Consider the following 27,995-nt stretch of genomic DNA (forward strand, 5'->3'; position numbering starts at 1 on the left):
GCCAAAGCACAGTGCTTTCACATTCTGCTATGGCCGTTGAAAAGACTGGAACAGAAAATGAAGTAATTCTGTTCAATGTTCATTCTGCAGAAGGTCAGCTGTGTTTCATGGGACAACTTGCAAAGGGATGTTTAATTTCAGTGATTTTAAGTTTTACTGGCTTTAAAAATCAGCAGAGAGGGAAGGCCTTGATGGAATCAATAAGGTCAGCACATCCTTCTTGAATTACTTCCTTTTCACCTGAGTCAAAGAAATAGCAGGTTCTGTAGCAAAGGAAGTGCTTGTACCACCAGTCCTAGGGCCCAGAACGAAAGTTGATCTAGAAATACAGCTCTAAACCATCACCATGTTCTCAACCAGTATGAAAATGCCACTGTTCACTGATTTCAAATCTGGACCACAGCTAGAAACTACTTAGTTCTGGTAGCACTAGCTGCTGTACAAACACAAATGAAGGTGAGGAATTACACACCAAGGAACGTGAGCTGTGTACATGTGAAATGGACCATAATTTTGAAGCAGCTGCAGTAAAATCTTATCTTAATATGAACTCAGAAGCAATCACAATGCAAATTTTTATGGTTTCTTTAAAATGTTTGATGGGTTTTAGTTTTCTTAGTTTGGAGATTTTCTTAATGTTATTTTATTTTTGCTCTTATTGTAAAGAATAAAAATATACAACTCTAGCTAGACTACAAATGAAAAAAGGTGGCCAGTTGGCAGGAATGCCAAAACTTCTGTGGCTTGTATTGTTTCTGTGGTGACACTATGCTGCTGTAGGATGAGCTACTGGTGTGGTGTGATGGCTCAACAGTGAGGCTGAAGCACAATAAGGCCAGTCTCATATAAGAGGGATGCAGGGGCTGAGGCACCGAGACTGCAGTGGGAGCACGACTGGGCCAATTTGGATCAGTCAAAAGACAGAGAGAGCATCAGGAAATAAAAGAAACTTTTTCCTGACAGATAAAAAGCAAGAAACCAAAGCCAGCCCATTGGGCAACGGTGCTGAATCAGTACAAACACACGTATCTAGACCTTGCTTGTGCAGGCTCCTGGTGGACCAAGCCTTGCTCCTAATTCACCTGGGGGGGCTTGCTCCAAGCCTACGGTGCTGGCAAGGTCAGGCCAGCAGAACCTGATGCTTTGTTATATAAAACTCCAAAAACTAGAAAACAAACAAAACAAAAACAACAAAGAAGGAAGGAAAAAGCAAATGCCAATGGGTAAGCAGTAGTAGTTCTGCTTGGCTGAGACTGCAGACTGGCTGGTCTGTCCTGAACACTAATAGCCATGTCTTGTACCCATGCGAGCCTCTCGCTCCAGCCCCTCTCCCACGCATTCCAGGCAGAGTGCACTGAAAGATGTAACTGAAGCAGCTGCTCTCCCCCAGGGAGTCAAGCATTTTGCCATGTCTGAAAGTCTCTAGCACTTACTTCCTTTACTGTGATTGTAAAGGTCACCACATGCAGTACAGCCACTTGATCTGGGATGTTTTCTTAACATATTTTTATGCTGATTTTACTATTTTAATTCTTTGTTTGAAATGTATTTTTTTTTCTCATTTCTTCTGTGTATAACAGCAATTAAATATATTAATTTACCGGGTATTTTTACTGTGCAGATACAATGTCTCCTTGCCCATTTTCTGTTTCTGTGACAGTTTCAGCATGGAGTATGTAGCCAACTGAACCTCTGTGGCAGGCAGTTATGTGCCACCGTTCTGCCCATCAATCGTGTGGCTCTGCTCTGGAGCTACCCAGCGGCCCACTGAAGCTGACTGACAGTCACAGCTGGCTACAGTATTCCTGTCTGGGGAGCCCTGGAACACAGCCACATGAACCCCACAGAGCACATCCAACACAAAGCAACCAGGCATCACCACGACGGTGGCACCTGGCTTGTGTTACAACACATGCTGGGTGCCCTGGGATGCGGCGCCCTGAAGCACGCTCGCTCCTTGGTGCTACAGCCAGTCCCACATACAATGGCCATTTGTCCACACTTCCAGGGAGAAGGCAGCTTGCTGCAAAGGATTGCTCTGGGAAGGCTGCTTGCTGCCCAGAAATCTCAGACAAATGGCCAAGTCTCTCTTCCCCCTGCCCCAGCAAAATTTCCAGGAGGAAAAAGTCAGGGTAGTATGGACATTTTTCTCTGGTTGGGGATCTGATGCCAGTTTCTTCTGTTGTTTGATGCAGTGGCACAGATATTTGGTTTCATTAATCCTGAACCAGGCCATCTGTCACCAGTGGAACAGGTTTCAAGGATTTATAGCATAGAAACACAGAGTGTGTAACTGCTCCCAGTCCATTAAATGGATCTGCTCACAGGCTTAACAGAGACTCCTTCATACTCCCCTTCTGAAGTGGAGTGGTTCCCGATGTGAGAATGAATCAGTACCAGGCAGAAATACTACCAAATTCTTTTCAAAGCAGCCTGAAGGAGTTAATGGCAAGCAAAAGCGGGTGCTTCTTTCCTCTTTCTTTAATTTGGTCTTTTACAATTCCTTTCAAAAACTTAATGGCCTGCTGGGAGGAGCATCCTGTTTCCTCACACCTCCTTCCTAGCTCCAGATGGAACAAAGGTGGCAAAATATTCTTAGACTGAGTGTATGTCTGTGGTTGGCCACTGCTATGCTTTTATTCCGCAAGTGGCTCCTGGAAGAATTCACTCTAAATTAAAAGAACCAGCACCAATGTATATGTATGCATATTTATCTATCTGTCAATCTGTTGATCCTTCAATGGTTCAAGATATTCTGTAATTCCTTATCTAGTCTTGGCCACCAGCAGTGAAGTTCCTGGACCCTTCTGGATCTTACCTTCTATGGCCAGCTCTTGCACAAAGTGACTCCCTCATTTGCAAAGCTGCAGACTGTATTTACTTTCTTGGTATTGCAAGGATTTAAGTAGTTCAGATTTATGGCTGACTCTATGTTTATATACAATCTGACATAATGAAGCCTAGATCATCACGGAGGTCCTGCTGGGCTAACTGGGGACATGGAGACAGAACCCAAGTCTCCTTTTGAACTCAGAAGCAGGATTCTCATTGACCAGTACAGAAGCAAACTGATACATAGAAGAGAGAACTGCAATCTTTGGCTTCTTTTATTACCATTAAGATACATTAGCAGATCATATTAGAAACATCACCTTTAACATGCACGCTGCTGTCTGAAACCACTTAGAGGGAGGGAAGATGGAAACATCAGAAGCGTCCCTGCTGAGCAGAAGCCCCATTCTACCACCTGGTTTAACTGACCATTACAGAAGCCAAGGACAGTTGCATTTTGAGCCACAGAAAGAAAGACAAACTACACAGCCACAGCAATGCTGTTCTGCATGCTGGACCAGGCAGAGCTAGTTCCACTAATTACGTCTTGTGTTTTGACTTCTGCGAACTTTCTGTCACTGCGTCCAGGAGGCTTTTATCATCTTTTTCTTAAGGAACAAACAAACAAACAAACAAAAAAGGAGTGAGTGCCATAATTACTGCAATGAACCCTATGTTTTGAGTGCAAGTCTCACAAAGTTCTGGCTAAAAAGCTTTATAAAGCTTTCCACTGTATAAAGGAAAAAGCTGTCTGGTCACAGTTTTCATAGGAAGTGAACAGTTCAAATTTAGGGAGTTCTCATTTTCATTCTTATTTCCCCTTGTTCAGTTCCCCTTCACTGTTCCGAGTAATTCACTTTGGGTCTAACAGGCTTTGTGTTCTCTGCAACCTGCCACCTCCCAGCCTAAGGAAAATGATATTCACCCCTTCTGAGCTACAACAGCAGGAAAGATGCTGCTCTGTGTCACAGAGGTGGAGCAATGCTCTATTTGTTTTTGCAAATATTAAGAAAAAGGCTAAAAATGAAAACATGGCTAAGCAGAAGAATGCAAGTGTCCTTCCTTAAAGAAGAGAGACAGAAGAGCATACATGTATTGGGTTTGCATGGCAAGGTTTTGGTAGCAGGGGGAGCTACAGGGGTGGCTCCTGTGAGAAGCTGCTAGAAGCTTCCCCCATGTCCGACAGAGCCAATGCCAGCCAGCTCCAAGACGGACCTGCTGCTGGCCAAGGCCAAGCCCATCAGCGACAGTGGCAGCACTTCTGGGATAACATATTTAAGACAGGGAAAAAGTTGCTGCAGAACAGAAACTGCAGCTGGAGAGAGGAGTGAGAACATGTGAGAGAAACAACCCTGCAGGCACCCTTGCAAGGTCAGTGAAGAAGGAGGGGGAGGAGGTGCTCCAGGCGCTAGAGCAGAGATTCCCCTGCAGCCTGTGGGGAAGACCATGGGGGGGCAGGCTGTCCCCCTGCAGCCCAGGGAGGACACCACGCCGGAGCAGGGGGATGCCTGAAGGAGGCTGTGGCCCTGTGGGAAGCCCGTGCTGGAGCAGGCTCCTGGCAGGACCTGTGGCCCCAAGGAGAATGGAGCCCACGCTGGAGCAGGTTTTCTGGCAGGACTTGTGAGCCTGTGGAAGGGACCCACGCTGGAGCAGTCTGTGAAGCACAGCAGCCCATGGGAAGAACTCACATTGGAGAAGTTCATGGAGGACTGCCTCCCGTGGGAGGGACCCCATACTGGAGCAGGGGAAGAGGGTGAGGAGTCCTGCCCCTGAGGAGGAAGGAGTGGCTGAAACAACAGGCGATGAACTGACCGCAGCCCCCATTTCCCATTCCCCCGCGCTGCTGGCAGGGAGGAGGTAGAAAATTTGGGAGTGGACTTGAGCCTGGGAAGGAGGGAGGGGTGGGGGGAAAGGTGTTTTAAGATTTAGTTTTTATTTCTCATTACCCTACTCTGATTTGATTGATAACAATTTAAACTAATGTCCCCAAGTCAAGTCTGTTTTGCCCATGATGGTAATTGGTGAGTGATCTCTCCCTGCCCTTATCTCGACCCACAAGCCTTTTGTTGTATTTTCTCTCCCTTGTCCAGCTGAGGAGGGGAGTGATAGAGCGACTTTGGTGGGCACCTGGCATCCAGCCACGGTCGACCCATTACAATACATGAAGAGGAGTGGAGACAGATATTTGAGAAAGAGGTTTAGCTCCCATGGAATCAGCATAGAAATCAGCAATTTGAGACTCCTGCACAGCTATTTGAATCAGCAGATTTGCCATCCTTAAGATCACTCCTTACTCCCTTCCCTTTCAATAGCCTGTCACCAGGTAAGGACCATTGAAAGTCTGTAAAAAAGTCCCTAAAGAAATTCTTCCAAGTCCTGGTCTGAAGTAGCTCCCAGCCTAACAAAGAGTGCTTTCACACAAGGTATGATGTCCTCCAGTCTACAGCACCCGACCCCAGGCAGTAACTACCCCTCTTCCAGAACTAAAATCAGCAAGAATATAGTTCCTGTGATCTCAAATAAACCTGCAGTTAAGCTCAATTTGAAGTGAATTCCTTATCTCCTAAAGTCAGCTTTACAGTCTCTTATTCTGACTCCTGCTTCCCCACCTCACTCAGCTGCAAACAGCCCTAGCAGCAGAGAGACCCTCCCAAGAGACTGCCCAGGTCAAGGTAAGGAGGAGCCTCAGGAGGCCTCAGAAATAGGCACCCATTAAGGAATCTGAATATAAGTAAGCACCTCACTCACACAGTACTGCATGTAAACAGGCTGCTTTGAATAACTTTGAAGAGGTGTGTTCCTATTGTAACAGTCCTCACCTCAGCAAGCTCTGTGTGGGAAGGCAGGAGGTAAGTCCTACCCAGCAATCAGATCTCCGAGGGGATAGCAAGCTGTTCTTGTGCCCCTCAGGCCTGCCTGCCCTCCCCAAAACTAGGTGAGCAGTGCTGCCAGGGTTCCTCTAACGTCAGCCTGGCTGGCAGTGATGCCAGGCCAGGGAAAGCTCCCACTGATTTTAGGGACTAGGAAACTGTCCTCCAGCTGTGGCTTGAAACTGGCTTCAGGGAGGAGTGTATCAAGGAGCATGGGAAGTGGGAGACCCAGTAACACCAGCAATTCTTAAAAAATGGTAAAGAATTGCTTTCAGCCTTTTAGGCGGGCAGTGGCTGGCTACAGTGAGGAAGTGTTGCGTGTATCCTGCACGCAAAGACAGATGAGTTTGCTTGAAAATCAGAGCCGGAAACCCAGCGTGCACATCCTTTCCCTTCACTGACCCGCAGTGAGCTACTTCCACGTTAGCAGAGAGAACCGAACCCTGGGGGGGCTCAGCAGTTGTCAGCCGGCTGTCCAGAAGCAATGATCACAGATAAAAATAACCTTAAAAGATCTTTCCAAATATAGTCCCTCATTATTGGTGCTGTATCAGTTTCATTTCAAGCTGTGCCTGGCAGTGTCTGTCTCTTGTTCCCTTTAAGAGAACACTAACATGTCCTGAGACACCAGGGCCTTTCTCTAGAAAGGGAGAATGGAGGAAACATACTTCAGTGTCTTAACAGACAAAAGGATGGAGAATTCTTGCTCTCAAATGTTTAACCTTGAAGGCTCCCTTGTTCATCAATCACAAGTGAGGCGAGCTTTCCAGGGGCTGATGAAAATCACAGGACACAGCTGTTTCAAGGTGCTGCTGTCCATATTGTAAGACCAAGCTCTTTGGGCATGGTGACATGGGTGATGTGTGGATTGTGGGTTACTGTTACTAAAACCTCACCCCATACACCTGGAAGCGTTCAGTCTTACAGGACCAATTTGAGCCAGCTGGAACCAAGCTGCGTGTTACAACCTGATTTAAAGCTTCACTGGGTGGGAGCTTCCAGCATGGAAAAAAACAGGGAAGGGAGAAGGGGATAGGAAATGTTTGATTTTCTTCCTTTTATTGTCTTGGAAATTTTTACTAGCTTTCATACAATGTTGGCAAAATCCTGCCATTTCATGAAGGAAGAGAACAGATTTACCCAGTGCAGTGTCTGTGGTATCTGCAAAAAAAGCACAAAGCTGTTGTCAGAATGCATCAGTTGACTGCTTGGAGGTGCCAAGTATGCCACAGGTGCAGGGCAAACCTGCTTAAGGACTGAGAAATGGCCATATTGGCTTTTGAGCCATCTAGGGAATTCATGAGAACTGCTAGCCAAAACATGCCATTTTAAGGGACCCAATACTGCTTTCAAGCAACTGAAGACAAATCTCCGTGACTTCAGAGGAAGACTTCAAAGTCAGAGTTAGGCTGTTTTTTTGATATGAAGGTAAGTTCTTATGATGTGGCCCTTGCAGCTCCAGCTGCAGTACCTACAGACTGAGGAATCTCTTCCTCTGTGAACAAGGATGAGAGCCAAACTGGCCCAGAGAAGTGTGATCCACAGTGCCAGTCCCTGTAAGAGCACTTGCCCTGGAAAATCGCAGGGTGTAAACTATACTTAGACATGAAATCTATGGCTACTCAACCTGGAGGGAATCACCCCCACAAATCACAGTGGCTGCAAATCTGACTTACCACAGGCAATCACCTTGCAGCTGCTGTCACCAGACAGATGCTACTTGTTGAGTTGAACCACAACTTAGACTTGGATGTGATGCAATATTGCCCTTGTACAGGGTCACTGTTGGGTGGGGGTTTCTGATGAAAGCACAGCTCATGGCACAGTTGTTGCCATGACTCATGCTGTTGTTCTACAGTGGGGTGATGAAATGGGAAGCACAGTCCTTCCTGGGATACTCATCTTGAAGTCAAAACACTCTGCTGAGGACAGAGTCGCTATGGGCTGCTTCACACTGCACTGTCTGTTGCACATGCAAACACAGAGCCAGTACCATTAACACAGAGAGTCTTCTGCATGAGTACAAATCCAAAGAGCTTGGGTATGGTATTTCATGACCTGGGCCTTCTTTCCCACCAGGGAAAACTCAGGGATACATTGCATTACTCTCAGCATCTGACCAGCATACCTATCTCAACATATAACCAAATACAAACTAAAAAGCAAGAGAGGAAGGAATCAGAAATCTCATTTTCCCATTAATCTGCTATGCAACTGTAAGCAAGCAATTAATTTCTTTGGTTTTTTTGGTCTGTAAATAAGGTGTCAGGTTTTTGCTCCATGGGGATACATTGATGCCTTCTCTCACTAATGCCATTAAATTGTAAAGTGCTTTTGGATATTCGGCTCCCAAGGCACTTTAGAAATGCATGATTAAATTACACTCAATTACAAACCAAAGCAGGTGATCTTGTAAAGGAAAGGATATTGCCCTGCTGATGTTGCTCTGAGGCATTAATAGCCTACAGAATGCTCTGGTGGAATCAAGGGGAACTGCACATGCAATTTAATTTCCAGTGTCCACTGCAAATCTTCCATTTTCAGCCTCTATTTAAAGACATTTCTTGAAGTCTTTATTATCTCCTTTTTCATTGGCATGGGGTCCCATCAGGTAAATCCCCTGGATCCTAAATGTAGCACTGTATGGCAAAATTCACTTGTGATACCTCATTCTCAGAAAACAGCTCCTCCTTATCCTTCAGAGTTTTTCTACTGTCTTTCAGGTTTGTGTAAATAAACCTTGTGACTTGCCATTTATGACGAAGAATAAGAAATCAGTTCACATCTGCTTGTGTCCTGCTGTCCTCCCTGAAGACAGGCAGGCTGTTATCAAGGGAAGGTTCAAGGGAATGCACTGCAAGGCACAACCAACCTTGCTTTCCTCCATTTAATACTCTCTTATACTCACCTATGTACACAGAATTTACTGAAGTTATTTCAGACTCTGTAAAATCCAGGCCTAGAATACCTCCATACAAGAACACGCCTACAGCCACGTAACTGGAAGTGCTCTTTCTCAGCTGCACATGTAGCTGAAGTAACATACCTATGGTCTAGTTACATCGATCCAGGAAGGCTGATTGTTAAATACAAATACACAATTTGACACCTGATTACTCATCTTAGTGTACTACTTATTCTGTTATTTAATGTATTGCCCATTACTCTTAATGGGATTAGAAGACTTGTAGCAGCATGTAGATATGTTTCTGAAGAAATATATGCATAGTCTGGTAATATATGTTAATCCGTAGTTTGTTCTATTTTACTATACTGTTTATTACAACAGGCATAGGCCAAGCAAAAAAATTTACACTATTCAGAGTAACTGTGTTCTGCTTTGCCCCAGACTGGGCAGAAGGATCATTTACCATTTTGATGTGATGAGCTAGGGCATGTTCAGTTTTGTTTGGAGTACTGCTAATGAGACACCCTTATTACTGATTAGGCCTGAGCAGAGAGCAACTGAACAAAGGAGAAGGCATTTACCTGATGGGATGATCTCTGAGTGTTTAAATTAAAGTGCTTTTAGGGACTTCTTATAGCTTCTGGCCCAGAAAGACTGTCACACAGTCCCCTACATGTGACAGATTTTTTTGCTTTTCATTTAGGAAACAAATCCCAATCAGACTGGAAATATGCTAGAAGACAAATGACTTGTAATGCCAATCTTCTGTTATGTCAACACATGATAATATCACCCTCCCTGCACACGGATGGCCCCTACTGTCTTGAATTTTAATTTAAACAGGATCTCTATGAACTGCTATGTAATGTGCTACACGTACATGTAGTAAAAGGAAGCCCGGTCCTGAAGAGATTGCCAAAAAATGGATCGGATAGGACAGAAGGTATTTTTGTGTCTATTCCCCAGGTGGGGACCTGAGGTGCAGAATAGGTTAGTGGATATACCCAAGGCCACAGAGGGAGGCTGAGCTTAGTCTGCAGTCTTGTGTACAAGAGCACCCATCTTCCTCCAGTACTGTCATGAATTTTTACGCTTACCTCTGTCTTCGGAGATGTACCACTGCTCCTATGAATCCAGAGGGTCCGTGTCCCCAGTGTCACTGCAGGCACTGACTCAGAAGAAGTATTTCCTCCCTGGGAGCAGGCCTACGACAGTGTACTTACTGCTGTAGACCTTCTCTCTGCAGCTGTGAACCATGTGGTGGTACTGACATCACATTTCAGGACACCATAATCAGTCTGCTAGTCATCTTCTACATCTGAGCTACAATTTAGGGTCACAGTGTTTAGGACTTCTTCAAACAGCTGCAGATTAGTGGGTGGTCAAGGGAAATCTAAGAATTAATGAGCACATTTAAGTATTGGCTTCTTCTGTGTAGGACCCTTCCTCTGTCCTTTTCTGGGGCAAAATTTTTTCACTTCAGCTCCTCCCTTCTAAAGTCCCTGTGTGTCTAGGAAAGTACTTCTTTCCTTGATTTCTTCTACCCTGAGCAACTTCAGGACCAATTTGCCCTGTGTGTGTAATTGCCTTCTGATGAAAAAATAAGGCTGTTAGTTTTAAAAAGCACTCTGAAGAGATGACAAGTACAAAATACACTGCAAAGATCCCTAAACCCCAGCAGATCATTATAGTAATAGGAGTCTAAGGAGCAAGCCAGCCTGCCTCCACTTGGCTGTCATAGACCCACTTGCAATGGAAATAGTGTCATGAGACCGCTGAGGGGACAGACAGTTGTGTTAGCGCTGTTATGGGGATTTGCCCAATCAAATAATGGCATGAAAAACAAGGCAGCATTTGGGGATGTCTGGAGCAATAATGGCTTCACCCTTTCCCTCCACACTGGACACAGTGAGCAAAGCCCCAGCAGTACCTTCCTTATCCCTCAGCTCTGAACCATGCTGCTTCCCTGCTTGGCTCAGCTAAACTGGCTCTGGCTCTGAGCTAGTGTGAAGGTGGGACTTGGGAAACACAGTGACAAGAGGTAGGAAAATCTTTTCTGACCAGGGAGTCTTTCTCCTCTTGAGTGTAAACACAACATTTTGGATCACTCCTGTGGCATTTTTTGGGTAAGAGGTGTGTATGATTTGGATCGTTTGTTTTTTTCAAGAAAAAAAACCAACCTTCCCAACTCTAGCACTGATGCAGAAATTGTGTGACATTTCTGTCAGCAGATGAATACCGCCTGTCAATACCCAGAGGTGGCTGGGATGCTCAAGTTTGCTCTATACTGTACCTGCAACTTGCATTTGAATGTCGTAAGGGGCTTCTCTGTAACTATTCTTGAGGATGATCTGGTACAGGTCAGAAACAAATCGCTTGGTGCTGTGGATAAGGACTGGGAATGGTTCTTGCCCTCCCTCTTGTTGATATGCCTTCCTTTTGCCACATCACTGGTGGTGGTGGTGAGCCCTGGCCAAGACAAACATGCAGCTATAAAGTTCTGCTTCCTGACTTGGGTGGCAACAGAAACAAACCACATCTTTGAGCACAGAAGGGATATCTGTGTCTACTACAGCCACTTGTACATGATCAGCCTGATAGAAAAATATTTCAAGGACAACAATCCTGGAGGTTTCTTCAAGCTGTAAAGGCAATGGCAGGCTTTGTCCCCAGCAAAGCGCCTAGAGCTGGCTTGGCTTGGGAGGTGCCACATAAACTTTATGCTACAGTTCATTAGTTTGATCATCTTGAAAGCTGAGGGACAACAGCTGGTGTGATACAGATAAACTCATGCAATTTAGACTGAGAGATATGTTCTCACACTGGGGCTGACTCTGCAAGGTACTGTAGAGCTTCAGCTCGTGCAGTAGCCTAGGTTTAAAAAAAAAGCACAGAAATTGCCCTTAGCTTCTACAGAAATGAGCTCAACATCCATGTTAATAGAAAGTGTAATATTCAGAAAGGACAGTGTTGGGACCTCAAGCGTTGTCTTTACAACCTGATCACTCCCCTAGGTCACTCACAGTTTAATCAAGAATGATTTCAGTTCAGTTAGCATGAACTGTAGTTGCATGCTTGAAAAATTCTGCTTCTCGTGATGAATCACAGAGGTTCCCCAATGTTTTATGGTTTGCTGAACACTGTGGCTTCAGCTGCAGAGGGCTGGATTGTGCAGCTGACAAACTTGCATGCACAGAAGTCCCTCTACCCTTACCACCACAGGGAGGCTTATAAAAAGACTAACCATAAAAATAGTGAGCAGTTATGCAGGACTTCATGAACCTAAAGCACTGCATGAATTTTCTCCAACAGTCAACTTCTTTTAAACTGAAGTGACAGCTTGTGATAAAGGCCAAAGGACAACTACAGCCTCCATAGCCATGCAGCTGTATTTCATCAGATGCCCAAGAAAACTCTAATTGCAGGATTTCTCCTCTGACAGGACACAACACAGAATCTCACAGAGATGTATGAATGCATGGTGCTGTCCCCGCACAAACCACCGTGTGGCTCTTCAGCCTCACAGTCAGATCAAACCTATGTGAGGGATAAAAGAAAAAGAGCGAGAAATTAAAAAATTAAGAGTGAGAGATTGCACAGAAAAGTAAAGCCTTTCTTCAGTCTGTTGAGTCAGGCCTGGAGACTGGAAGAAGAAACGTTCAAACTGTTTCAGCAGAAGGCAGTTAGTGTAAGGGTTGCAATGTTGCCAGCTCTTTTCCTACTACCTGTACCACCAGAAGAGAAACATTAATGCCTCAGCAATAAACAGCTTAGTGAGGAGCACCTATTCAGGACAATTTCAGGTGAGGCAGGCAGAACAGGAACATTTACAAATAGTTCATGTAAAAAGTGAATGAGAACAAAGAAAAAGAAGAGGCAGCTTTAATGCCTCATTAGATGATTTTACTGTCCGCCTTCTGCCACAAGCAATTTTGTATAAAGTCTGGTTTTTATAGAACTTCTCATACTCTTCAGTACAGTACTGCATATTGCCATTCCACACCAGAGAAGTTTGTCTGGAGCCTGCAGTCTCTCTGGGATTTTTTGGTGTTTCTCTATTTGGAGAGGTGGTAACAAAGCTGTGCTACACGGATGGATTGTGTACTTCCAAAGCGGAAACTGAGAAGAGAAACAACCATTTTTTGTATCGGTCACCTGGATGTTGCCTTCTGAGACTTCCTCAGTCAAGCCTGAATGTCCTTCTACTCTGTAAGAATCAGCATTGTATACCATGACTCATGAATCATGCATCTTTTCTTGCTGGCATTACTGCTACTGAGGGCAGTCAGCACCATGCTTTGTTACCTGGGAGTATCTTAGACATAAAAAGTCTGAATTTCCTAATTAATAATTAAGCAATCGTAAGTCCTAAACAATAAAGATTTAAATACTTTGCTACCTCAAATAGTAAGCTATCTATGGATTTCATGGCAGGTTCATACCTTCATTCTCAAGACATAATTAGTGTCTTTGAAGCATGACCTCTGATAATATTATTTCAACTGCAGCATGCTGGCACCTGACTGTTCATCCCATTCAAACTGAGTGCCTGAAAGAATTATAAACCTGTCTCAGTACCACTGCATTTACAACAAATGGGCATTTCAAACATGATGGTTTACTTGCTGTAGTACCTATCCTCCTAACCCATATGCAGACTACAGCATCCATGACAGGAATCAGAGAATCTTCCAACAGTGACCTCTGTAATCACGTGAGATGTGATATGATAGGTCAGATGGTAGAAGAAACAACTGCCATTATACCTGACACACTCATTCAGGGGACAGCTCAGCAAGAAGGATGAGCAAGAAAATGATTTTAATTTGGCTGAGGGACTGCGCAGCTCGTGCTGCTCTCCATCTCCTCTCAGCACCTCTGAAAACTCAGCAAAAAGAAGCAGAGCTGTGATGCTAAATGTTCTTTTGTGCAAGATGAATTTGATAACCCTTTACAAAATGTGGTATATGTTAAAAACAAAAAAAAGTAACAGCTGATAGATGGGAGTTCTAGCTGGATGGATACTGCAAGTCTTACCTTCAGGTGGTATTGTTACAATTCCTTCCTGTAACTCCACTGCTTCTCCCATACCAGCTTCATTCACAGCTCGGGTTCAGAAGTAGCATTTGTCTCTCCTGCAAGCCTCCCACAGTGTAAGTGGTACTAGAGAAAGGGATCTTGGTGCATTTTGTCCATTTCTTGGCGTCCGCAGCTCACATCTGTAGTATGTATCCTGACAGCACATCTCCCTGGTCTGGCTCCTGCCAGGCTAAGGAAATGTTGGAATTGGAAAAATCCACCACCTTCAGCAGTGCTGGAGGCTCTGTGACAGCAGGAGAGCTGTGACACACTACTGTACCCGCAGGCATATGCTTGCATATGTGAATACAGACCTGTTCCTATTTCAAGATGCCAAACCTGCAAGGTTTTAGGGTAAAAGGAGCCTTAATAAACACAGTGCAAATTCTGTCCAACAAAACAATGCGGTTCCTAAGATGGCACATACATGTAGACCCTGTTCCAAGGTTGGCCATTTAAGAAAAATCCTCACAACATTTGACACGGAATCATCTGAAGGTGCTATCTGGACTGCTTGGATTAGTGAATTTGCTTACTGGTTGCAAGATCCTGTTAATGTTCTTCAAGTTTATTTGCCAAAGATTACAGTACCCCTAATTAATAATAATTTTTGAAAATACAGATCTTACTTTTTGCACTTTAGTCCATCTTGCAGCAGTCTAGTTAGATCTTCATAGTATGTAAGAAGAGCAAAAGATGGAATATTAAAAAATATTCGTATGTTTTTAATCAAATGAATAGGGAGTTGTGTATCCAAATCCACATTCTGCTCTGAAAGTCTCAGCTAAAATGCAATGATCCTCCCCCTCTGCCCCAAACCAAAAAAGTCAACCAGTGCAGCATGCCATGACAAACTTGATGCTATTGGCTTTTATACAGAACACTCACATGAGCACACAGGGTCATAAGGAATATGGTGCATATGGACAGTACATATTCTCCTAGGCCTAATGTGAAATAATGCAAATCTTCAAACAGGAGAAGAATCATAGCTTCAGGCTTTAAATTGGTTTTGTGTCGTCTTCTGATGTAAAGAAACCTGAATGCTTTCCCATCAGAGTAACTATTTAACCTCAAGTCTCTCATCTACTACATAGAATTCTCTCTCATTTTTCAGCTATACTGGCTTCCACACTTGGCCAGGTTTTTTTCCTAAATTATGTGCAGCTACTAAGGCCCACTCCTGTATCTATTACAAGATTCCATCAATAGTTTAAGCTATTTATTGATGGCCTCTGACAGCCTTTTGTTTTTAAAATGCTTTAGTTATATGGTCATATAGAGTAAGAATTCTCTATAATTGGCACAAAATAAAAATCTGCCCATTTCAGCATTTCTGAGGCTACTGTAATCCTTTGGAGTTTGTCTGTGATTTTGATCAGTCCAGAATTAAGCACAGATTCGTTACAACTAAAAATCCAGTATTAAAAAAAAAGAATGTAAGCAACTTCCATGAATTCTGCAAGAGCTTTCTCTTCTTTTAAAAGGGTTGATGGGGGACTGATGAAAGGAGCATAGTAACATGTATGAGAAATGATTTTCTTTGTCATACATTAGGGCCTTTGGCAACCTATATATGAATATTAAGTACTAAAGGTATCTGCACCTCAGAGCACCTTTATCATGTTGATCTCTGCTGTTTGCATATACTCAATTCCCCCCAGGTGGGAATCTTTTACTTATCTTAATAGTTACACATTTTAAGTGAATAAATAGTATCACACTTTCAGGCACTTATAATATAATTACAGTTATAGCCAACAGTATTAAGACCTTTCTTAATCTTTAGTTAAGCTGTAAAAACAATGCAGTCCATTACATTGAGCCAGGCTGGAATTGCCACATTCCCTCAGACTTCAGTCATAAATGCATAGATCTGGTCATCGCATACATGTTTAGGAAACCTAGACATTAAACAGTGGAAGAAGCACACTGATGGGATCCTTTGCAACAAGAGGTTGAGGGCATGATGAGAAATCCAGGGCCTGTACAGTTCACAGCTATCATACGGAACTCATTCTGTATCCTCCAGAAAACCATCCACTTTGACTCTGGTACCTAGAGACATGCAAGCTGCAGTTACACAACTCTCTAATCACCAACAAAATTGTTCCCACGTGGTCACTAATTTTTTTTTTTTTTAATTGCTTTTGGACTGAGATAAACCAAGAAGAAATTTCAGCTCACAGACTGCTGGAGAATAATATAAATTTTAGGGGTTCAAGGAGCCCCTTAACTAGGTCTAACATTTACTTCTCCAGGGGTCTGCTCCATTTTCATATCTCTCTCTCCCTAGGAGGAGATGGAATTTTGATGCATATAATAAGAGGAAAAATGCGTAATTTTCTTTCCACTAGATCACAGTCTATAGCTTGGTATAATCATACATGCTGGGAAAAAATATCTTCATGTCTTGCTCCACTGACTTCAGTGGGATTTCCCATGATGTAACGAACTCAATAGTGAGTGGCCAAGCCTTCCACAATCTAGCTTTCAAGCAAGGTTAAATCTCCGTTCAATTTTGAAAAAAACCCTCAAGAATTGAATAATTTGCTTTAAAAAGTGTTTCCATTATTTACCATTAGTAATGTTGGTGCCTCAAGGAGGATATTTTTGGATAGTGTGATTGATTGTAACTTAATTAACATGAAAGTCCAACATTTTGAATGAGACAGAGGAAAGAATCCAAGAAAGAACCAAAATATTAACAGACAAGGAAAAGCAAAAGTCTCGTTAGTCAGATGCTGCTGCTGCTAGGAACACTCCCATGTGTTATACAAGCTGTGCTAAGCATGGATCATATGGTTCCTATCTGATGGATACAACAAAATCAGTCACTTGTTTAATTCAGTTCTGGTCCAAGTCAGGGAAAACCAGTCAAATTTAGGTAGGGATAAATGTAAAACATAGATCCTTGAAACTAGGCACCCAAATCCATTAGGTGTGATTTTCAGAGGTGCTGAGTGTTCTGCCCTCTCATTATTGCTTGTGCTTATCAAGCCATTTCTATTTGAGGGCTGAAAATCTCACTTTGAACAGCATATGTCAAAATGTGTATCTCGCTAGATGTCATGACGAAATTTTCCTTGATTAATCAATATTCTGCTTTGCATTCAAAGCTTATCTAACTTTCCTTCTGCCTACATAAAACAGATAATAATCTTGGTATGACGTTGGACTGGCTCCTTGATGACTGGGACACAAAGATTGCTGCCCTTCTTCCTTTTTTCTATGACTTAACCTTGCACTGTGGAGCCTCCATCCTGGGCTGGGGAATTCCAGGTGATGGTGACAGCTTCTTTCCTGACATCTACAACTTGAGGCTGACACACCTGTCTCAGAGGCTCTACACAGAAGAAAATCAAATTAGCACAGTACAATCAGAATTCATTGACTCCAGATTGTGTGTATGTGTTATGTGTTTGCGTATAAATATATATGTAGGTATGTATGGCAAGAAGTCAAGGAAGGTAACTTGTATGTTTAGGTTTATTCATGGCCACAATCTTTTTCTAAAGCTTTCTTTGCCATCTACTTCCCTTTGTCATTTCAAATGTTGAAACATTTCAATTTTTTGCACTTATTCAAAAAATGAGCTCTTTCTGCGATGAATTACAGAGTGGCTCATAAATGCCTTCCCTAAGCCATAGGAAGTCTGGACAAAAATGCAAAGTTTTAGATGAAAAATGATATATATTACTTCAAGCTAGTAATTTTCTTTCTGAAATGTCTCAATAGGCCAGACTTGCTATTTGCACTGTATCTTCTGTGATACACTCTGGTCTTGGGAAAAGGGGACTGGAAATCCCCTTTCATTGGGGGTCCCAGTCCATAATGGAAAAACGGGAACAAGAGGTACCCAAACTATAACTCCCAGAAGATAGTTCAGCAGTGTTTTCTATCCAAGTTAGTTTTTGGTTGACATATTTTCTTTTTTGCCCACAAACCAAAATGTTTTTAAGCATTCCCTTTTAAATTATCTTCTCTCCTCCCCCTTGATATTTTCCAGAGAACGCCACGTTTCATTTCTGCTGTATCCCACTAAGCTTACATAACTGACACTAGAACAGCGTGTCAGTCAGTCCTCTCGTGTGGCCAGTCCATGTCAAAGGGTTTCTGAGTCCACAAACACTTGCAATGAAAGGACCTGGGTATTTGTCTGATCCTGGTTATCGGCCTAAGCACAAAACAGCTTCTAAGCTCTGTCCTTGGAATTTGTCCCCTGAAGCACAGAGGACAGTGTTCTTTTGGGGAATGGCAAGGAGGAAGAGGACAGAACCGATGGGAAGAGGGACTGTGAAACCACATTAAAACCAGCTGGCTAATAGGTTCTCCACCAAAAATTTCTTCTGTTTCCAGGGGCTTGATGAGGCCCTCAGAGTTGATGGCACGTATTCTGAATCAGTAGGCTTTCCCTTCCTCCACCTTCTCGATAGCAAATGGGGTGTAGTTGCTCTCCACCGCCCCTACTTTGACCCACAATTTTTTCTCCAGCCACCCTCCTCTCTATGACGAAGTGAGTCACCTGCTTTCCTACATTGCCTTTGGGTGCTTTCCATCTCATTTTACATTTTCCCCATACGTTGCAGGAACTTTGCTTTCCCCTGTAGGGGTTTCGGTTTGCCTGCAGTGTAAGCAGCTGACCAGACTGACATGGAGGGCTATATTTAGAGGGTCATATCCTCTCATGGTGTAAGTCAGTGTAGATTACAGCAAAACTAAACTGACTTGAATTGATAAATCAGAGTCTGTCCCACTGCAAGAGTTTTAAAGAGAAAGTCTGAATTACAGTGTCTGTGACCAAACATATCTACCAGTGATTGTCCTGGTATAATATGATTGATTTAGGACCTACTAACAAAGTTGAGGTAAGGATTGTCAGAAGCTGAGCCACAGTGACTTTTCAGATTCAGCATAATAGCTCCACTGTCTTCTCTCACACAGGTTTTGATTGTGAGTAACGCAGTCACTGGCTTTCTCCATCACTACTTTCTCTTCCTTTGCCACTTCAATATCATCTTTGAACCATGTGACTTTGGGCATTGGCTTTGCCTTGGAAGGCACCTTGATGCCTGCTGATGCTTAGTCTTCACAGTAATGCTCTTTGCAGCAAAAATCTCGAGGACAGTTTCTTCAATAACAGGACAATCTAGAAAGAACAGAAGATATTTGAAAGCTGCAGCTGCAAATATAGCTTGACATCTTTCCTGTGTCTGCGAGTTCCCAGAAAAGGTGGTCCAAAGCTGGGCACTTCATATACTCCTTCATGTTTTTACTGTAAGAATTCTGTATTTTGTGAACATCTTCAGGGACACTCAAAATCTTCAGTGTGTTTTGATTCAGTTAATTTAGTTGTGTTTCTTGTACAGGGAGCTGGCTGCCCTCCTTTAGTTGTTCAGCTCAGCAGAAAAAGAGGGACCTCTGGGAAACAGCAAGTCCCAAATCTCCTCACTTCTCTAGGGCCTGGAGATGTGATTCCATGCAGTTTCTCAGTTTTGCAAGGCACAAGAAGAAGCCCTTTGTGCTGTTCTTCCCTAAGGTAACACTGGGATATATATCTATGATCATGATAAAGACAGTAGAATCAAAGTTAGGTACTGCTTGTACAGAAGATGCTCCCCGATTTATTACAGAGTAATACAGGAAAATGATAAAGATGTCCTGCACAAAATAATGAAAAATAATCAGGTTCCTAAACATATTTGGTATTTTTCCTTTTATTTTTGTCACACAACGGGTATGTTTAGCAATTACAATCTTCTGCTGAAAGTCATAAAAAGGCATTAAAAAATATTTTTTAATGCAGGAAAATCAATCCTCCCTATACCAAAGCTTTGCTGTGGATGGGTTTTTACCACAGCACAGGTATGATAAATATTCAGCGTTGCAGACACAGCATCCTCACTGCTGCCTTTGTCCCACTGCCTGGGCAGCAGTATGTATCCGTATCCGCCTTGCTTTGGTTCAGCAGACAGCAAAAGGCTGATTTCCAGGCTGCAGACGAGTCTGAAAGTCCACCTGGCGCCATCTGGCTGCCAAGGGCTGAGTAATACACATATTTATATATTTCTATATATAATTTCAGAAAAAAGGTGTTTTTCTTGTTGCTGATGACAACAATGTTTGAAGTAAAGGCTCAGGCCCAAATTCTTGATCACTGATTTATAAACACAGAAACATATGCTTAGTCACTTAAAATCAACCAGTACAACTTGTTCAATTTTCTCTCCTTGGGGAACAAAGCAGCAGAAAGAAGAGGTTTTGCTCATGTGCATAGATAAGTCTGTAAAATGGTACAGGCCCAGGTAAGGAGACCTGGTGAAGCACTGATTCTGCAATTGTTTGTGTACGCCTGGTAAAGAGCAGTAAGGAGATGGGGTGGCTACCTCCAGTGGCAACTGTTGCTCCGCTCTCTGCCCCCTTGGCTCTGAACGTCTACCTCCCTTCACGCTCCTCTCCCATTCTGTCAGTGATGAGTTTGTGGATGGCTCCCTGCTTCACTATCCAGATCCTTTTCATGTCCATAATCTGACAAGAAGACTGAGGCAGGAAACAACCCACATTGCAACAAACACCATCTCCAACCCTGTCCCTGAATTCTGATCTGAGTTTCCTACTCTAAGATAACTATGTGGTCAGGATTTCTAGCTCCTACTCTGGTAAAATGGTCTGTGATCTATGGACAAAACGAATTCAGTGTTACATGGACAGAGTGATTCTGCGCATCTGCCTAGATGAGCCACATGGCATGTAACGAAGGGTGTGTATTAGCATGCAAAGGGTACATTTACTGATTACTCTGAAAATTAGAGACTGGGAGACAGAGAAGGGTGGGTGGTGAGAAGCCAACCTTGTGGGAAAGAAAGCAAGTCTACAGGCTGAGAAAATGGGTTAGCAAATGTGAAAGCATCTTTACAGCAGACTGGGGAGGAAAATTTTTAAAAAGCCAAGATCCAAAGCCAAAACTTAGTAAGACTGAGACTGTAGTAGACTGGGAAAGATTAGATCTGTTCTTATGTGATCTGTCCATCTGTTTGTCCTTAGTCAGAAGTCCTTTATTAACACCAAGACATGTCCCGCAGCAGCTATTTGGATAAAGCTTCCCACTAGGGTTTTGCAGCCTTTCATTACACTGACGATACCATGGGCATTTTACCTATTTGCCATCCTTGAGCCATATTCCTTCCACCTTTGCATTATTCAGGACAACAAAGAGCTCAGCAGGATCCCTGATTAGAGCATGAACATCACACATGTACTCTTCATGGTTGCAAATGTGTCCGGAAGAAAATCCCAGTGGAAGCACGTGAACAGAAAAACTGTGCAGAATGACTGTCAACTGAGCTCTTCAAACACCAAGGAGGTATTTAACGGCAGGGAGACCTCCTAACAAAATGGACAGACCCTCAGGATGAGAGTGGTTTAGTAAATTGGACATCCTGGGAAAAAAGGGGGACGGAGAAAGGCTGTTCCTAAGTAGTTTTTCCCCTTCTTTATGCATGTTCACTGGAGGGAATGCAGTTTAGGAACCCAAAAGCTGAAGCAGAAAACAGCCTCTTGGCACTGCTCCAGACCCTTAGCTGGTCCAGAGGAGCTGTCAAACGAGCCGAACATTTCCTCTACTGCTTACGTAGTATTTGTATCTCAACCTGAACTCCACGTGGGGAAAGACAGTTCTATAACTGAGGCACCAAACTGCAATTCTAGTGTGCACAGGGGTCAGAGGCAACTCAGCCACGGCTTTCCAGGTTACCTGTGCCGCAGAAGTGGTTTCTGTCCCAGGGCAGTGGTCAGAGAAAGCCCCCGCCCCACACTGTCCCTTCAGGCCACCCTGGCCATGGCCCATGGAGGACACTCACATACCAGACCTGGTGCCCATCCTCCAGGAGCCGGGGCTTCCCTGCCCACCACCAGCCACACTCAACCCTGGCCACAGAATCCGTGCCAAGCTGCACAGCTGGAAAGCCCAGTGCTGGGGATAACATTGGGAAACTGCTCTCTTCTGGCCTGTTTTGGGAAAACAAAATGAGAAATACATGGCCAAAATGCAACTAATGGAGTGACTTCCACCCAAGTCTGTATACCAGGACAGGGTTTGCAGGGCATCATCTGACACAGAAAACGCAGGACTATTAGGAAGAGACCAGCCACACAGAGACATCTGTCAGGGGTGGGCACCAGGGCAGATCAACCTTCCATGTGAGAAAATCTGCCTGATCTCACAGCTGAGCTTCTTTTGGCCCTGAAGTTTCCTTCATACCTTCCTACCAACTGAATATTCAGTTGTTCCTGAACCTGTGAAGGATACACTAGTATAATTTTACCCTCCTTCCATGCAGTTCATTTTAAAATCATCTTAAAATGCTGCACTATTCATGGAAGGCACCTGGCCATAGCTCAAAGCTGGTCCACATCTAACAGAAGTCATCTCAAATACTAACAGCCACTAAAATCTACACCCTACCTTTGAAATTCTTCTCCAGGCTGAGAGCACAAAGCTAAGCTTTCCAACTTTTCTTCCTGCTCTTAACAGCCTTGTGTCTTTCTGTAAAGATCATAGACTTAAGCATCAATAGTTTACAGCATCAATAATGCTACTGCAAAATTAATTCCCCAAACAAATGGGATATTAAATATTTACCAGCCTCACGTTGTGCTGCTGGTCCTCAGCAGACTGCAGTCAAACGTCCCATGGGTGGCTTTAAAGAATCAGGATAAGAATTCATTAGGACAACCCTGATTAAAATAAAAACCAGCACACTTTACTACGCTGGTTTAGGTGACGTGCAATGGAAGATTTAATGCTTTATGCTTCTATTGCTTTATACAGCAAAGGGAAGTCCTTAATTATTACCTTCATGCTACCAAGAAGGGGCACAGACTAATGGCTTATTCCATGTTAAACAATAAATAGACTGCAGAGCAGTGTTATTTCACATCAGTTTCCTAAGCTGTTATAGCAAAGTAGCACTGTTCCTTTGCAGAGTTTATGGAAAAACAGTGTAAAGACTGCTATTCCTCCTCCTCTTCCTCTCTCGAGCCATTCAAACTTACCTTCCACAGTTACGCTGGCACTGCTGTACTGCTTATTAGGGTCACTGTCTTGCGTAGCCTACCATTGCTGTGCAACCTCCTGAGTCACTCAGCAGCATTAATGATAAGCTCTGCTTTCTTCCCTTCGTGCTTCGTGGTGTACTTCGGAGACGTCTCAATCACTCGTCCATTCTTCATCGCCTTCAGGGTGACATCTTCAAAAGTCAGCACAAACTCCAGGCAGGCTTGTCCCTTCTTTTTCACTTGGGTGTGAATTGCTGAATTGGAACCCCTGGGAAAGGGGAAGGGGTTGGCAAGAAAAAATGGCACATACCAACAAGCTCCTTATGAATCAAAACAAGTGGCTTTGCCTTTGCAGGATATAACATGGGCTCCTGTGCAGGAGAGATTCCAGGCTTGGAACTTTACTTCCAGTGTGGAAAGGACATCTTGATGCTCCTCTGCTTGCTCGTCCTCAGACTAGCTTTATGAGACTGCAGCTCCCAGTTTTCTCAGCCCAAGCTCTGGGGTTTTATGTTGTAGCTTTATGGATTTCGCAGCTCAAAACCTATCTTGCATTTGATCCACCCACTGCCCAGATGCTTACTTTGCATTACTTATGATAAATGAAGAGCAGAGTGTTCTGCACTAGATCTCCAGTCTCAATACTGAGTTCTTTAAAGTCACTGGACTGAACATCCTTACTTTTCACAGTCTGGGCCAATCCATCATCAGATGTGACAATTTCGTACTTATCGTCCCACTTCAACTCTTTCCCATTGAACTTCTAGGTGAAGTTTTGGACTTTCTTTGGCAGAGGGATTTCAAACACTGCTGTCTGTCTTTCAGTCACTTTCAGTGGTTTCAGTTCTGTCAGGAGTTAGGGCCCCACCTGTTAAAATACCAGAAAGACAATCATTCATTCTGTTATTTTCAGTTTCTGATCTCTGATTTCTTACACTAAATAGCAAGATGTCAGTGAAGTAATTTTGATTTCTTTCTTGAGTGGTAGCAGAAAGATCAATTCATTTCTTCAACTTCAGTGGAAATTATGCTAAATATAGTTCATAATATTCAGTAAAAGTTGTGCGTAATCCTACAAAGCTGATTACCAACAGACACACTGCTTTTCTGTTCAGCTCTTCTGTCTTCGCTCTACTTTTTTTTCCTCTCCTTTACTGCAGGTCATTGTAAAGTAAATGGTTTCAGGCAACTGCAGATGACATCTACAAGCACACCTGGAACCATATGGCAAGCTGAAGGAGGACTGACATCTTCCTGCATTACGTGTCAAGAGTGCTGCAGTTCCTGGCACAGGATCACTATTTGGCTTAAGTAAGGTAATCTAAATCTACCACACTACCAAAGAGCCTGTGTCCAAGCCCTGCTAAGGGCTTTATCAAAAAGATAAGTATTATACTTAAAAAATGGTACTTATGGCAAAGCTTAAGAGATGGTCCTACTGCAATAAAAGATAAGGCAGCTGAACAGCATCACTTTTACTTAGCACTGATTTAAAGCAAGTTTGATGTATATAATGTGGCTGGTTTTCTTTCAAACAGCAGGCACACATTTGGCTGGTTGTAGGAAGCACATGCAGATGAAAAAATATAGTTCTCATTATGCCCAGGCCCATCCACTCACTCCCAAGTCCTGTAACAATGTTTGAGCAAAGTTCACTTCCACAAAAAGGACAGTGCCAAGGTGCATTTTATCATTCCCATCTTTTCCACTAAAACTGGTCCAAATTCGGACTCACACCCCTGCCACACTGATGTCAGTGGAGAATTTGGTTTATTATGTGTAATAACTAGGCTTCAAACTGAAATCTGCTATCTCATGAAAGGTGTTTTCACATGGGTGCTCTGGTAATTGGGGGTTGGTTTATGACTTGTACAATGTTAGATTTCTGTTTGAGCCTAAAAAGACCAATGAATCATGAATGTTGCAAAGACATATAAGAAAAGAAAGTAGGTCACAGTTTGGCCCACCAATTTTGACCCTCATATGTTTGTCTCCAGATGTTGATATTGTACACAGAACCTTATGTATCTGAGAACAAAGATTACCTATCACTCTCAGCGTAACAGGTTTCTTGTCAGCCACAAGAGGACTGTAGGTGCCTAGGTCTTCCCCATTCACAGTGGTGATGCACAGCATATATTTCATACCCATATGCGTCGTATCGTTTTTTCTCAAGGAATACAGGGAACACAAAGGCTCTTCCCTGTAATAAGCACAGTGCTTTCACCTTTGGAAACACATGGAGATAGAGGGCAAAACACACAATGCTCAGTTTAAAGTCAGCAGGGGGTAGATTCTTTCATCCTGCTTCACCCCACTCTACTTGCAGCAAATCTGCCCTGCAAAGACTCTTCATTTTGTCTAACTTCAAAATTCTTCCAAGCTTAGTTGTTAGTAACTGGTCTAGTCACTAGTCAAGCCAGACCTCTAGAGCTTACCTTTACTCATCATCAAGGATACCATGTAGATGGCATCAGTGTGGGTGTTGGACACTACACACTAGTAGTTATCTGTATCATCTCAGGAGAAGCACTCAGATTGGAAAGAAAGAAAAACAGAGAGAAAGCAATAAGCAAAAGCTCCACATTGGTTCAGGTGGTAGGGAGCAGATATGGCAAACATATTAGTGAATTCCTCTTTTTATTTGTGTTTAAATCAGTATTTTTTGAAACACTAACAGAATTGACCTGTTGAAAACCCAGAATCTCTGAGGGCAGAATTTTGAGGCCAAATCCAATGCTCCCTCCTCCCTAAAGATCCCTCACAGCCTTCCCAAAGCCCCAGAAATAGACAGAAGTCTTCCCATTGACGGTGATGTATTTTGGATCAGGTCCATTCTTGGCCTAAGGCAGCAAAATGAAGCCACATTTCTTCTCAGAGACATCCTTTTGTTCCAGTGCTCCACACTAGAAGTGAGTATCACCCCCGAACTGCATAAGCAATACAGAGATCAGAGGACAGTAAATGAAAGCTGTTGGACTTAAGACTCTGGCGTACTGTAGGAAAAGAAAAAGAGTTTGACCTGCCCTGGCTGGCAGACTTGTAAACAAAGGACTGCCTGAGAGAAGAGGTGAATTAGAGTGGACTAAGAATTAAGGAAAGAGGAGAGAAAGGGACAGAGCAAGGGAAGCAAGGAAAAGAACAAAAGGGCAGCCATGGGACATCACAAATTAAACAGGGCTGAACTGGAATGTGTCCTGAATAATACTATGAATTATTAAGATTTAGCATTGGTTTTGCCTGAATGACACACAAGAGGAATTAGGGCCTCACTATGCTAAATATGAAACTAAGTAACAAAAATAACGGTTCCTGCCCTGATGCTCTTTTGATGTTGATCAGAAACATTGCCCTATAAACACACAGCAGTATTTGAAAGTAGCACTATTGCAGTAGGCCAACTGCAAATGGGGACATTTTTATTGCTGCTGAGGAATACTATAGTGCTTAAATCTTTCTTTTTTACAGTTTTTATTGTGAGAATAAAAAAATAATGAGCTAATGGCAAGAAAAAAAGGTGTGTTACCTTAGCATATACTTCTTAAAAATACTGTCAAAAACATTCTGGATCCTTCTTCTATTGGTACCCACTCTCTCTTTTTCATGTTACATTCGGCCTTGGTTTACTTTAACTCAGAATATTACTTTGTCTCCTAAAATTCAAGAAGAAACATTGGAATTAATGAATGAATGAGTGAAATGGAACAGGGGCCTGTTACCTACTTTCTCTCTTTGAGTTTATTTTAAATGCATGGTTTCTTTTTCTGTCTGTTTTTTTGGAGGAGATTACATTAACCTTGCTTTATTTTATTTATTGTACTTATTACAACTTTACATCCATCACAGATACCACTCCGGGAATGAAATTTGTTCATTAGCAGTGCTCTGCACACTGACAGGAATGATTTGTGATTTTTTGTGACATATAATAAAGACTCACATGATCTTCCTGTCACTTTAGACAGTCACAGATCTGTCATATGGGAGAGATTATACATGATGGAGAGGCTTATTTACTTATGCATTAAAGGTCACATTCTTCCAGCCCCAGCCAAATCATTCGATCATGAGTTTTGCATAAACAAGAACTGCTGTATTTATATCAATAAGGACAAGTTTCCATCAGCTAAAATGAACAGCAGCTTTCCCCCCCATTTTGACTGATCCATGACAAATCTCTAAAAACAGTGAGGATGTATATAGGTAACTGCAGTTTGCACCTGGTTTTGTTTACCACTCTTCAGTGGTAAACAAAAGTGGTTTGTAGAAGATGATGGACCATATTTCCTTGCATGAGGTGGGTGAATATACCTAAGAGCACCTGAAAATGCAGTCAGTTGTTGGCATGTACTAGGTAAAGAACTGTCTTTCACCAGAAATTGTTGTTACTCACCCTTGGATGTTGTCAGTGGACAATGTTTTTCCACAGTTTCAGGAAAGCTTTCTTCAGCAAGAATCTCAAAGGAGCGTGTCACCATGCTAAAAGACTCCAATAAGGCAGAAGTGTTCCTAGAAACAGCTTCTTTGGTTGGGGAAAAAATATGTTAATCAAGCAGAACAGAGAGGTACTGTTTGAAGGATTTATTTACTGGGAGTAGGAAAGGGTGGATGCAACAAGAAGGCCTGAAATGTGAAGTTACACAAAGAATTGCCCCAGTCAGTTAAGACTCTTGGGAGAGAAAGGTTTGTGCAGCAGGAAGAGTACTAGCTGTCCATAGGAGACTGCTGATCAATTCCTTGCTTCTTTCCAGTCTTTCCGTAGGATTTTGGGCAAGTAATTTGCTCTCTCTGTACTTGTCTTGTCATCTACACAATGGGAAAACTGGCCTGCCTTGCTGCACAAGGGTGCTGCAAGGTGCTTTGATGTTAGAAGTCATTCAAGAAAGGTATCAAAACTGGATGTATCAAAAGGCCCATGAGGACTTACTGTGTTCTGCACAGGCTGTACTAAGCTCCTGAGTGCTGCTCATGCCCTATGTCTAGACAAATGCCCATAGTTTAAGAGAAATCCTTCTCCTTTAAACTGTTCATTTCAGGAGGCTCCAAAGAGTTGCATTTTTCTATCAGAATGAAGCCATTTAGTATGTTTTTATAAGAACTAGTTCTTCAGTTCAGGTAAAACTATTTATTTTTTTTCCCAGCCAGACTGACCAGTAAGGAGCTCGTGCTGAATACTCATTTCTAAAAGCTCCATGCGAACACCACACTGGAACTGAGCTATTTTTCTGTGGTTAATAGCAAAAGGTCTC

The 27,995-nt window shown here is 42.9% G+C and overlaps 1 protein-coding gene across 1 annotated transcript; it reads right to left on the reverse strand.

Moving 5' to 3' along the window:
* Positions 1 to 3,372: 3,372 nt before the first annotated feature.
* IGSF22 (immunoglobulin superfamily, member 22) lies at positions 3,373 to 27,940 on the reverse strand. Its single transcript, XM_010563934.1, is given in 30 exon segments — positions 3,373 to 3,440; positions 6,843 to 6,863; positions 7,414 to 7,461; positions 7,464 to 7,604; positions 9,708 to 9,843; positions 9,846 to 10,003; positions 10,904 to 11,004; positions 11,006 to 11,079; positions 12,063 to 12,147; positions 13,135 to 13,159; positions 13,648 to 13,733; positions 13,735 to 13,933; positions 15,623 to 15,642; positions 15,644 to 15,706; positions 15,708 to 15,747; positions 16,862 to 17,035; positions 18,012 to 18,177; positions 18,179 to 18,271; positions 18,273 to 18,313; positions 18,545 to 18,654; positions 18,656 to 18,767; positions 18,770 to 18,838; positions 20,076 to 20,217; positions 20,846 to 20,918; positions 21,553 to 21,696; positions 22,832 to 23,014; positions 23,340 to 23,592; positions 25,185 to 25,265; positions 27,140 to 27,268; positions 27,898 to 27,940. Coding segments are annotated over 30 exon segments (3,078 nt in total).
* Positions 27,941 to 27,995: the final 55 nt, after the last annotated feature.

Source organism: Haliaeetus leucocephalus, unplaced genomic scaffold (genome assembly GCF_000737465.1).
Source record: "Haliaeetus leucocephalus isolate CR32 unplaced genomic scaffold, Haliaeetus_leucocephalus-4.0 Scaffold173, whole genome shotgun sequence".
Taxonomy (NCBI): Eukaryota; Metazoa; Chordata; class Aves; order Accipitriformes; family Accipitridae; genus Haliaeetus; species Haliaeetus leucocephalus.